Source organism: Cebus imitator, unplaced genomic scaffold (assembly GCF_001604975.1).
Source record: "Cebus imitator isolate Cc_AM_T3 unplaced genomic scaffold, Cebus_imitator-1.0 Scaffold189, whole genome shotgun sequence".
Taxonomy (NCBI): Eukaryota; Metazoa; Chordata; class Mammalia; order Primates; family Cebidae; genus Cebus; species Cebus imitator.
Window position 1 is genome coordinate 1,177,713 of NW_016107504.1, and position 13,270 is coordinate 1,190,982.

Sequence of the window (13,270 nt, forward strand, 5' to 3'; positions counted from 1 at the left end):
CTGAGAAGCGTTTCTCCAAGAAGATCTTTGCTAAACATCAGAGGTAGCACACCCTTGTGGTACCCCTCTACCCTCACCCTTTGCCCCAATCAAGAAGGTACGGCCCTTGTATAGGCCTGCTTTCTTAACCTTGCAGTAGAAATGGAAAGGAGAGGTGGGCACGACAGCTCATGCCTGTAATCCCAGCACTTTGGGAGGCTGAAGTGGGCAGATCACCTGAGGTTCAAGACCACCGTGGCCAACCTGGCCAAGTTCCGTCTCTACTAAAAATACAAAAATTAGCTGGGTGTGGTGGAGTGCACCTGTCATCCCAGCTACTCAGGAGGCTGAGGTAGGAGAATCTGTTGAACCCAGGAGGGGGAGGTTGCAGTGAGCTGAGATTGCATGAGATTGGACAACTGCACTCCAGCCTGGGCAACAGAGTCAGACTACATAAAATGAAAGAAAGAAAGAAAAGAAAGAAATGGGAAGGAGAGAATACAAATATCTAACTGCCCAAGGGTATGTGCTTTGTTCCCCTTATTTATTGGACAGTGACATTTCTCAGTGTTGAAAAAAAAATAACCCTTTAGGTTTTTTTTTACCTCTGTCTTCAGACAAGTCAATGCCTAAGTCCTTCCAGACCAGTAAGTATGAATAATATTCAAGTAAGAAGATCCTTCCTCCTCCTCCTGTCACCTGACCACCTCCAGTAGGCTAGAAGTCATTCCTTGTGCCTAAGCAAGTCCCTTCTGAGAGATGGAAGTCTGTGTTCCTTGTTAAGAAGCAAGCCAGTAAAACACGCATTGACCTAATCTGAGTGTGGGACCTTTTGCTACCAAACCATGCCCAGATAAAGTGTTTTCATCCCACTTATCTCTTTGGGGCTCCCAAAAGCCCACATGGTCCTAGAACCCCTCCTTTGCCTTCAAAGGCAGACTTAGCATTTTGTGTTTGGAACAGCACCATCTAACCAGCTCTAGAGGGCTTTGGAATGCTCCCTCCTGAAGTCTAGAGCATGTCTTCCTTGGCATGGAGCTAAAGGAGGTCCACTCCATTCTATGTCTTCATTCCTCTGCCCTCCATCTGCTTATAGGTGGCAGCAGCAGCGGCGGCAGCAGCAGCAGCAGAAAGCTCGAATAGCACCCCCTACACCACCACTGCTCAGCCTGCACCATCTCCAGGCCTCAGCACCCACTTCAGCTTCTGCAGTCACGGGGAACTTTCCCAGACCTGGACTTTCCCAGCAGTAGCCCTAAGCCCTCACACTTCTCTCCTCTCCTTTGCAGGAGGCCCCTCTGAGAACAAGCTCCTGGCTGGTGACCAGATTGTGGCTATTAATGAGGAAGACGTGAGTGAAGCCCCCAGGGAGAGGCTCATAGAACTTATCAGGTAACAGGGGCCTCTTGGCAGGAGCTGATCAGTATCCCTACCCCTGTCTCACCAGGGACATGGGGCTACCACTGTCCTCACTCATTCTGAGAGCAGAATCCTTCCAGGCAGAGAAGCCCTAGACAGGGTTCCTGAACTTCAGGGGCCAGCTATTTAGGGTCAGCAGGAGCCCTCACCCACACTGGCTTAGTGTCACACACACTGGCTTCACAATTATGTGAACAAACATAAAGAACTCCCTGCTGGAGTGTCACCTCCACCTCCCCCCACCCGAGGAATCTCCTCATCCCAGCCCCTTTGTTTTTGTCTGGTGGGACAGACCAAGTGACAGATGAGAATCAAGCCACTAAAAGAACATCCTAGGCATGCACAGTGCAAGCAAGACATTAACCAACTCCCTCGCTCCAGAAAAAAATCAGAATCCCTGGCCAGTGGGTTGAGGAAAAGAACCTCAGTGTGGATACTGCCCGTAGTGTTTGTGGCCCCTTAATGCTCTCCCCAGATGGCAGCAGATGACAAAGAAAGGGAATGCTGTAGGATCACTGTTCTCTGTAAATGCAGAATAATCACATCGTCTTTACCCCTACACACATATACGCACACACACACCACACACTATACACACTCTCCTATCCCACATTCACACCACATACACACACCCTGATGTAGATTTGTCGAAAATGAATTAGAGAATAAGAGGTAGAGGCTCTTAATTCCATAGGCTATCCTCAGTTTGGGGAAGCTTGGCTATTTCACTCCAAATGGAACCATGTACATGCTAGCTTTTTCTCTCTCTCTCCTTTTCTCTCTCCCTTTCTCACCCTCTCTCTCATCCCCTTGCATAGTCTGTCTTCATCTCTACCTCCATCTCCTTCAACTCCTCCTGGTTCAGAGTGTTTTCATCCTACTCATCTTTCTGGGGCTCCCAAAAGCCCACCTGGTCCCAGAGCTCCTCCCTTGCCTTCAAAGGCAGACCTAGCATTCTGTGTGTGGAACAGCGCCCTCTAACCAGCTCTGGAGAGCTTTGGAATGCTCCCTCAAGTCCAGAGCATGTTTTCCTTGGCATGCTCCCTCCAGCTCAATATCTTGAAATGTGTCTGATCCCTAATGATCTTTACTTTGTCTCTTCTTCAAGTCCAGTTGTCTATTGCATTTCCCCACCCTCCACCCTCTGCTACCACACCAATATGGGGTGAGTAATTTCTACCCTATTAGGGCATGTTGGGGTTTTTTCCGCCTTGTCCCTCGGAAGTCACTGCTTTGCTTTTAGTGGCTATCTTTGCACTCTAGAACAAGGTAGGCTGATTTTGTGAGGGGCTCCAGAGCTCCTTCAGGGTTAAAGCAGAGCACACTCTTGATAACCCTGGGAGCCAGTGGGTATTCATTCATTCAATCAATCAACCAATATTTATTATTGTCTTCGATGCACCAGGCACTGTTCCAGACACTGAAGATACAGCAGTGAGTGAGACAAACAAAGATCCCTGGCTCATTGGAGTTTACATTTTAGTGAAAGGAGACACATCCTAAGCAGAAAAGCTGATAAGTAGTTGTGCAACATATTAGAAGTTGATAAATGTTATTAAGAATAGAGAATAGATCAGGTAAAGACAGTCAGGAGTGCTGGGCACAGGGGTGCAAAATGAAAGTAAACACTAGGGCCGGTGTTGGCCTCATTGAAAAGGTGACATTTGAAAAAAGACTTGAAGGAGGAGAAGGTATTGGAGAGAGAACAGCCAGTGCAAAGGCCCTAAGGCCAGGAATGTGTCTGCCACAATTGTGAAACAGGGGAGAAGCCAGTAGGACTGGAGTTGATAAGGAAAGAGGAGAGGTGTAGAAAATAGGTCTAGGTAATGGAGAACCATTGAAGCCATCATAAGGACTGTGGCTTTGTTCTAAATGAAATGGGGAGACATGGAAGGGGCTGGAGGAGATGAGTCACATAATTCAACTTATGTTATTCCCCTTCCCTGTTCAAGATGAAAGATTTCCTGTAGTATTTTTCCTGGAACACAGCTCTTTACTTCTGGGAACTTCTCAGACCCTGGGGCTGATTAATCCCTGTAGTTTGCCTCACCAAATGTGGGAAATGTTCAAAGTCCTTGAGCTGCAGGCCTTGGCATTTCTTGAATACCCAGAATCAAGGGCAACTTGACTCTACTTCTTAAATAACTTTGTTCACATAAACATTTGAAAAGAGCCAGCAAGGAGAGGGGAAGCTCCTTCAAGGCAAACTATTTCCATTTCTTTTAGTTCTTTTAAAGGATTATGTATTCCTGGGAGAGAATTTTCATACCTCACAGCCTCTTTGATCATTGGCATAATTCTTGCCTCAAGAGTTTCATATTCTTCATTCTTTTGAATATTTGCTATCTGGAGAGTTTTGGCTTCCATCTGTTGCTCCTTGGCTCTCTTTTTTGGTCCCTCAATTGAAACAAATCTACTGAGTATGAGTCATGGTGACCAAATGACCTCCTTTGGGGTTTTTCCTTTGAATTTCTCCTCTCACTTAAATATCAAATTACTAACAATTATTGTACATGGTTCCCATGACTCTCTGACTTTGAGTTCCACAATGTAGGCTTTTAGTTTTCCTTGAGAATTTTCTAGTCTACAGATAAAGTTGCGACTAAGGTTTGAAGATTTCTACAGAGAATATGTGAGAAGGAATATGAAAAGAAGACCTAAAAAATGACAACCCCAGAGGTAATGGTAATACCATCTTCGGATGCCTTTGTGAACTAGTATGGATGGCTTATGTCAGCCTCCACAAATGATGGCAGGTGAAGCTTCCATGCAGACACTCAGATTGCCCTCTGTCCTAATCCATATACCTGAATGCAGCCAGGGGAAAATTCTGGTGTTGCTTCTTGTATTAGATGAATACCTAGTGCATGATACACTACTCTCCTGTTCCCTCTTTTCTCTGTAGGAGCGCTAAGGAATTCATCGTTCTTACAGTTCTGCACACTCATCAGGTGAGTGAGCCTCTTTGCCATTGCCCTTCCTCCTGACTGAGAAGAGATGACGTTTCCATATTGGAAAGCAACAGTGATGGGGTTGGGAGTTCAGATTTAGGGGTGAACATAAAGAATACCTTCTGAACACCATGTCTCTGCTCACGTCCATAGCTGAGGATTTTGAAGGGCTGTGCTGTGCTGTGTTCTGTCCTGCACTGTGTTCTTCCTGCACTTTCTGCTTTACCCACTTAAGCTGCCCACTGACTCAATTCCAAATACAGTTTCCACTTCTTTTTGGCTATGCTCCATTAAAATGTATCTGTTCAATGTGAACTCTCATAAAGTCCTGGATGATGATAGGTGCTATCTTATTCATATAAATGACCTACAATGTATGAGACACAGCACCGTATGTGAGGGAATTTAATATAAAGTTGCTGGGAGGTACAGTTGGACAAACAAATTCATCTTCGTCCTGGTGCAGTCACTTAACTGGTTGTGTGACCTTGGATGAGTCAGTTCTTCATTCTGGATCTGTTTCGTCATCTGTACATTGAGAGATTTAAAGTAGAACAGTGTTTCCTAAACATACCTGATCATACTAGTTGCCAGGACTACTTATTAAAAGTAAAAATTTTTAATAAGTAGGCCCCGCTCCTCAAGAGTTGGATTTTAGAAAGTTCAGTGTCCATTATTGGTTATATCCTTATAGCAATCTTAATGTAAGTGCACGAACCCAGATGCAAAACTTCCATGTGCAAAATTCGGAACCCTCATTCTACCTCCAGCCTACCTGTCCCCTTGTTAATGTCCCCAACAGTCCTCTGCACCCCAGCATGGATGCCATACCCTCGACGTATAGCCACAGGAGAGATCACATCTGTTGGGGGTAGGGTACATGAAATCAGAGAAGGTGTAAAGGAGGAGGCTGCACCTGAGCTGGACCTTGAGGGATGGGGCAAGATTTTCCAGAGACAGAGATGACATACTAAGGAATGGAACACAAGCGCACAGCATGGCCTCACCAGGCAAGAGCAGGGTTCAAATCAATCCTGGTTCAAACTAACTGCCTCTCCCCATGGCCCCCAGCTCCCAGACCTCGTCTTCATCAGTGTGAACTTCACTCACACACTCATACACTCACACACATACAAACACACTGATACATACACACAATATACTCACACATTCATTCACACACTCCTACATAATAGACTCACACAGATCCTCGGTGTACACTCACACACATACACTCACACACTCATACACGTACATATTCTCACATAAATGCACTATTCACATATAGACACACTCATGCACTCTCTCACATATGTACACACAATGCTCCCAGGCAGATAGGCCTTTCTCAGTTCCAGTTCTCTGTCTCTGGGCAGGCAAGCCCCACCCCTCCATTGTTGTTACCAGTAGTCCCCCCACCCCACTACTTTGCTGCATGCATGCAGTTGCCTAGTGCAAAATGGGCAGTCAGTCCGAACTTCCCAATCTCCTGTCTTGAAAATGACCACCAGTTCTCGCACTAAAACATGCTTGATGTGTGGTTAGAATTTACTACTCTGATCATAGACCCAGTGTGGGTTTACTTTGTTAGTCAAGTCTTATCAAATCTCACCTTCTTGCAGAAGCCTCCCTTGACTACTCTTTCTAAAATAGCATCTACCTGTCACTATCTCCTGATATTGCTTACTTCTTCATCAGAGCTGAAATATTATATTTTTTAACTTTTTTTTTTAAATAAGTATAGCTCAGAAGAAGTTGCAGTGATAGTACAGAGACATACCATGTACCTGTTACCCTGTTTCTCCCAATGGTTACATCTTATATAACTATGTGCAATAGGTTGGACACAGTGGCTCACATCTGTAATCCCAGCACTTTGGGAGGCCAAGGCAGGCGGACCACTTGAGGCCAGGAGTTCGAGACCAGCCAGGCCAACATGGTGAAATCCTGTCCCTACACAAAATACAAAAAAGTTAACCAGGCGTGGTGGAGCGCACTGTAGTCCCAGCTGCTCAGGAGGCTGAGGCATGAGAATCGTTTGAGCCCAGGAGCACAGGTTGCAGTGAGCTGAGATCATACCACCGCACTCCAGCCTGGGTGACAGAGCGAGACTCCATCTCAAAAAACAAAACAAAACAATACAAAACAAAGACTATGTGCAATAGCAAAACCAGAAAAAATGATACAACATATGTATATGGTTCAATATGAATTTATCATATGTGAGTTTATATGTCCACCAACACAGTCAAGATACCCCATTTACCATAATATAGTTATTACACATTGCATGCCTGTGTCAAAGTATCTTATGTTCCCTACAAATATATGTACTTACTATGTATCCACAAACATTTAAAATTTTAAAAAGTCACTGGACAAGTCTATCAACAAAAGGATTCCTCATGTTCTCTTTTTATAACCACACTCACTTCACCCCCTACCCCCAATCCCTGTCAACCACTTTCCATTTCTGTAATATTATTATTTCAAAATTATTATATAAATGGAAGCAAGGCAGTGTGGCTCTTATCTGGAATTCCAGCTACTTAGGAGGCTGAGGTGGGAGGATCACTTGAGGCCAGGAGTTTGAGATCAGCCTGAACAACATAGAGTGACACTTCATCTCTAAAAATTTTCTTTTTAATTTAGCCAGGTGTGCTAGTGCACACCTGTAGTCTCAGCTACTTGAGAGGCTGAGACAGCAGGATTGCTTGAGCCCAGGTGTTGGAGACTGCAGTGAGCTATGATAGCACCACTATACTCCAGCCTCGGCAATAGAGCAAGACCACTTCTCTAAAAAAACAGACAAAAAGGCCGGGCATGCTGACTCACACCTGTAATCCCAGCACTTTGGGAGGCCAAAGTGGGTGGATCATGAGGTCAGGAGTTTGATACCAGCCTGGCCAGCATGGTGAAAACCCATCTCTACTAAAAATACAAAGAGTTAGCCAGGCGTGGTGGCGTGCACCTGTAGTCCCAGCTACATAGGAGGCTGCGTCAGGAGAATTGCTTGAACCCAGCAGGCAGAGGTTTCAGTGAGCCGAGATCACACCACTGCACTCTAGCCTGGGCAACACAGCAAGACTCCATCTCAAAATAAATAAATAAACAAATAAATAAATAAAATATAAATATAATTATATAATATGTAACCTTTGGGGACTGGCTCTTTTCACTTAGCAAAATGCCCTCGAGATTCATCCAACTTGCTGCATGTATCAATATTTTGTTCTATTTTATTGCTGAGTAGAAGTCCACGGTATTCCATGGTGTGGATGTACCACAGTTTTTTTAATCATGCACTCATTGAAGGGCATGTGGGTTGTTTCCAGTTTTGGGCTGCTACAAATAAAGCTGCTATAATATTTGTGTACAGGATTTTTGTGGGCATAAGTTTTCATTTCTCTGAGATAAACACCCAAGCGTACAATTGCTAGGTCAAATTGTAAGTGTATATTTAGCCTATTAAAAAACTGCCAGACTGTTTTTCAAAGTGGTTGTGCCATTTTACATTCCCATGAGATATTATATTTACATGTTTATTTTCTCTGTCCCTCATTAGAATGTCAGCTCCGTGAGGGTAGGGACTACGTTTTGTTACTACTGTATCCCCAGCACCTGGCACAGAGTAGGCACCAATAAATATTGGTTGAAGGAATGAAGGAAATCCAGCTTCCAGCCATCAAAGCAACCTAAACTAAAATCAAGTGTCCAAACTTAGGTGCTGAACAAAGGGCCTAACATTCCCCTCAGTCTCCATCTCAACTTTCCCATCCCAGTGCCTCTAACATTCCCTCACCCCCTGTTCTGCTCACTCTGCAGTCCCAACCCATGGCCCCTTTGCTGTGGTCAGGCTGATTTCCTTCTCCTTCTTAGGAACATTTTCTTCTTAGGTCTTACTACCCTATGGACTTTTGTCCTTGTGCTATTCCACATCTATTCTAATACATGTCTGTTTAAGACCTGGTTTGATACTCATGTTCTCCAAACTGCTTTGCCTAATTAACCTCAATGAGCATTTCCCTAATTTGTTCATTCACTCATCAAGCCTATTAAATACCTACTATTCTGCGCACTCTTCTAGGCTGGGAATATAGCAGTGCACAAGACAGACACGGTCCCTGCCCTCACCGAGCTTACATTCTAGTTCTCAGCCTTGTGCTCTCTAAACCCTTGGAGCATAGAAGTGGATGAACACATACAGACAGAAGTAATTGTCAAAACGTTTAATTACCTGTATAGTAGGAGTCAACCCAGTCAAAATATAAGCTGGTAATAGCTCCAGAGCAGAGCCTTGCAGGACTCCTACTTGTGCCAGATGTTAATCTTTTAGTTGATCTATGTCTGTAAGGAGGTCCAGAAGGAGCGATCAGGTGGCATCCAGGAAGCTTAGGGCAGTGCCTTCTTACCAATCAATGTGAAAGAATCTTTCCATATTTTACAACTGGTATGGCCATCCCAACTGAATGTTAGCCTTGCATACATGTATAGTCGATCCTCATTATTTGCAGATTCCTTATTTGCAAATTTGCCTACTCCCTACAATTTATTTATAACCCCCAAAATCAATACTCACGGCACCTCCCTGGTCATTTGCAGACATGTGCAGAGTGTGGAAATTTTGATTTACCCACTGCACACGTTCCCAGCCGAGGTGGGACAAGGTGATGCTCTGCCTTCTTGTGTCAGTTCCCATGCAGAGGTAATCAGAGGATGGAGACAATAGGGGGCAGTGCAGTGTAGTACAAGAAGCAAACTGCAGTTCTGGGGCCAGTTGGACGGGGTTGGAATCTTGACTCTGGCACCTGTGAATGGAGTGGCCTCAGGCAAGTCACTTAACACTTGTGAGCTTCATTTTCTCTTTGTAAAATAAAGAACATAGAAGCTACTAGGATGAGTTGTTTTTAAAATTTAACACCATAATCTATGTGAAATATTGTAGCAACGGTTCAGTATTCAATAATTCAGTGTTCATGGAAATGTTATAGAACATGACTACATTAACAAGACTCCGCTGAGAGATCTTCTCACTTTAGCTATACTGAAAGCTTCCTGAATACCTCCAACATGTGTTTAATGTTATACCTCCTACATCACAGAAAATAATACTGTGTTGACAGCAGGCACTTGATATCTCATGGGTGTGAGGAGACCTGCCTCTTGCTGAACCCTTGTCATATTAAAGCTTGATTACCAATTCTTCCAGAAGACAACCCCCTGATAAGTCCAGGATGTGGCCCAGGAACCTGTTTTTGTTATAAAAATTTAGGAAACAATGGACCAGACAATCTGCAAGTCTCTTTCTATAAATAGCTCCTACATTCTGTGGCTGATAATAGCTTAATAGCTACTCCTACATACGGTGGCTGGTAATGGTTCTTTCTTGTTTGTTTATTTTGTGTGTGTGTGTGTGTTTTTTTTTTTTTTTTTTTTTTTGAGACAGAGTCTTGCTCTACCACCCAGGCTGGAGTGCAGTGCCATCTCAACTTAACTGCAATCTCTGCCTCCCGGGTTCAAGCGATTCTCCTGCTTCAGACCCTCCACTCCAGTAGCTAGGATTACAGGCGTGTGCCACTACATTGGCTAATTTTTGTATTTTTAGTAGAGCTGAGGTTTCACCATGTTGGTCAGGCTGGTCTCGAACTCCTGACCTAAAGTAATCCACCCACCTCAGCCTCCCAAAGTGTTGTGATTATAGGCGTGAGCCACTGCGCCTGGCTTGGTAATAGTTCTTGACCCTGATTATGCACTAGAACCATCTGAGAAGCTCTGAAAACTATCAGTTCTGATTCATTCGAGCAGCAGACACAGGAAAAAAGAAAAGAAAACATAAAAATATTGATACTTGGGCTCTTGCCCTGACTCATTGAATTAGAATCTCTGGAGATGAGGCCCTGGTATTGGTCTTTTGAAAAGGCTCACCAGGCCGGGCACAGTGGCTCATGCCTGTAATCCCAGCACTTTGGGACGGCAAGGTGGGCGGATCGTGAGGTCAGGAAATCGAGACTACCCTGGCCAACATGGTGAAACCCTGTGTCTACTAAAATACAAAAAAATTAGCCAGGCATGATGGTACATGCCTGTAGTCCCAGGTACTCGGGAGGCTGAGGCAGGGGAATCGCTTGAACCCAGGAGGCGGAGATTGCAGTGAGCCAAAATTGCGCCACTGCACTCCAACCTGGCGACAGAGTGACACTCTGCCTAAAAAAAAAAAAGGCTCATCAAATGATTCTGATATAGAATCTCTCTCGGATGACATTTTCCTTGTAAGAGCGACTCATAGCATGGCAGACAACTAGGGAGATGGGTCACAGGAGTTCTTTCCTAAGGCCCCTCAAACCATATTGCATAGATAGCCACTTAATAAGCTTCTGCGTATTTAAGGGTTTTCCTTAATCTTTGAATTACCAAGTAGTCCTCATGACTGACTGGATATTTATTAATCTTGATACCCTTAGACCTTGGCACACAGTAGGTACTCAGTAAATATTTTTAAACAGATAAAGTACTGGATTATGACCTAGTATGACCCTGGTAAAGCAAGCACAGACAGTCTGTTTCAAATGAAACCCTAGTTTTCTGGTTCTGAAAACAGCCTGTACTTAAAGAACTGGAATCCCCTTTACTTGGAGCCACCTTGCCGGAAAAAGAAAGCCAAAGTATTGGGAACCACCTCAGAGAAAGTGGTTTTCTACAGATCTTTCTGACGTATAGCGTTTGGCAGATGGTAGATACTCATACATGCTGAATTAATGAACTAATTCATAATTAATCTTAACAATCAACTAATGTATTTTATGCCATGTCTACTATGTGCTTGGTGCTAGGGGGAGACATATTAACATAAAATGGAATCTCTGCTTATACAGCCTGGTTGGGGAGATGAGCAATGGTAGTGTGGATTAACAGGAGTACTATAGGAAATCCAACAAGGGAAATGGAGGAGTTGGGGAAGGATTCAGGATAAAGGTAGAATTTGAACTAAGCTGTAAAGTGATGGCATTTAGCTGGTCAAAAGGACACTGAGGACCCTGAAGGATGGGGACAGGGAGGAAGTAGCATGAAGTGGGTCCAGGATGGTAACAAGCCCAGGGTGTGCAGGGAGCTATGGACAGAACCACCAAGTGCAGGAGAAGTTGATATTGGAGAGAGGTGGTTAGAGAGTCAGGTGTAGTTTGTGGTGGGCTTTGGAAGTCAGGGAGAGGATATGTTCATGTGTAGGCAGACTTGAGTGTGGGAAGGAATGTCCCCTAGTTCCCTTAGCAGTGATCAGTGAAACCAGGATGGTCCTCCATTGTCCTAGGCTCCCACAGTGGTGGCTATAGGAATTGATTATAAGTAGGCTCAGTGTCAAAGGCAGCCAGCCAGCAGAAGAGCGAATTAGTCAAAGCTTCAAAGCTTTGAGCTTCATTTTTTTCAGTCACCAAAGTGGGGCCCTATCTTGCTCTAAAATATTTGGTCCTATACCTGACTTTGGTCAAGATTTGACTGATCGCAACCTTGACATCTGTACTAATACAGCCACCAAATTTTTTTAAATTATCAAAAAATAACCAGCTGCTGAATTCTGCACCAAAGGAAAGGCAGACTCTCTCTTCTATTCCTTATTCCACCAAACTGCTGGCTTCATATTTGCTTCAAGGAGCTTGCAGTGGCCCCAGAGGTACTTAGCAATTCTAGTCTCGTGTTTCAAGCCAAAATTTATTTTAGCCGGAAAGGGTGCCTGTTGCAAAATGAGATTCCCAGCTGCTTGGAGAAAAAAATAGGGTCAGTGAAGAGCTCAAACGTTCCAGCCTTAACATACTCAATTAATCTATGCTTAATGGATTGGGATATCTTCAACAATTATAGACTTCTGGGCCCCACTCTTCCAGAGATTCTAACTTTTAAAATCTGGTGTGAGCCTAGGCATCTGTGCTTTAACAAGCACTCCTCAGTGATTCTTATCATCAGGCAAGTTTTAAAAACAGCTGGTTAGTGCATGGTTATGAATTAGTGCAGGGGTTGGCAAACTGTTTCTCTGAAGAGCCATATAATAAGTATTTTAGACTTTGGAGGCCATATGTAGTAGTACAAAAGCAGCCATAGGCAATACATAAATGAGGATCATAACTGTGCTCCAGTAAAGCTTTATTTACAAAAACAGGTGGTGAGAAAGATTTGGCCCATGCAGGCCTGCAATTTGCTGGCCCGTGAAGTGTATCATGCCTTCCTGCTACCATATTCACATTTTGACCAGGACCTTCCCAATTCTCAACATTGTAATTCAAAGGAGTGCCCCTAATATTACGAACTTCAAGCCCCACAGCTAAGCTTTGAAGATGCTGTGGGACAGAGAGGCCTCTGAGAGATCCCTCATAGCACACTGCACAGCAGGCCTCACCTGTGTCTGAGCATAAGGCTAGACATGACTCCATGACATCTACCAGAGACCAGCTGGCAATGAGTGAGTCATCAGCATCAAGGCTGAAGACCGAGAATAGGATGGCATCTTAAAGACCAACAGGACAAGGGTCAATGAGGAATAAAGCATTAACAAGCTGAAAATAACTCTGAAACAGACACCTGGAAATTACTATAATCCCTGAAAATATTGACAATTTCATTTCCTCCTTTGTGGTCTGCTCCTATAATTATCTGAATCTTTCGTTTTCAGTGGTATAAACAGAAACTTTCTAGGACAGGATCTAATCTTGCATCTTTGGTAGGGATAGCAAGTATGCCATCCTCTCCACCATGGTGGATACATAAAAAGATACCAGTTGGGGTTCTTCATTTGTTTGAGTTCATTAAATAACACCAAGGCGGCCGGGCGCGGTGGCTCAAGCCTGTAATCCCAGCACTTTGGGAGGCCGAGGCGGGTGGATCACGAGGTCAAGAGATCGAGACCATCCTGGTCAACATGGTGAAACCCCGTC

The 13,270-nt window shown here is 44.2% G+C and overlaps 1 protein-coding gene across 4 annotated transcripts in view; it reads left to right on the plus strand.

Annotated features, from left to right (window-relative positions):
• The window catches only part of FRMPD3 (FERM and PDZ domain containing 3), a 93,048-nt gene that overhangs the window by 20,940 nt on the left and 58,838 nt on the right, over nt 1-13,270 (plus strand). Inside the window, exons 3-4 of one of the 4 annotated variants that reach the window (XM_017546452.2) lie at nt 1,269-1,371; nt 4,304-4,349. The exons of 1 other annotated variant lie outside the window; for it this stretch is intronic. In XM_017546452.2, coding sequence (XP_017401941.1) covers nt 1,269-1,371; nt 4,304-4,349 — 149 coding nt within the window. Of the gene's footprint in view, nt 1-1,268; nt 1,372-4,303; nt 4,350-13,270 lie in introns of those variants that run through there. 2 more of the 4 variants (XM_037744942.1, XM_037744941.1) reach the window with 2 other exon arrangements.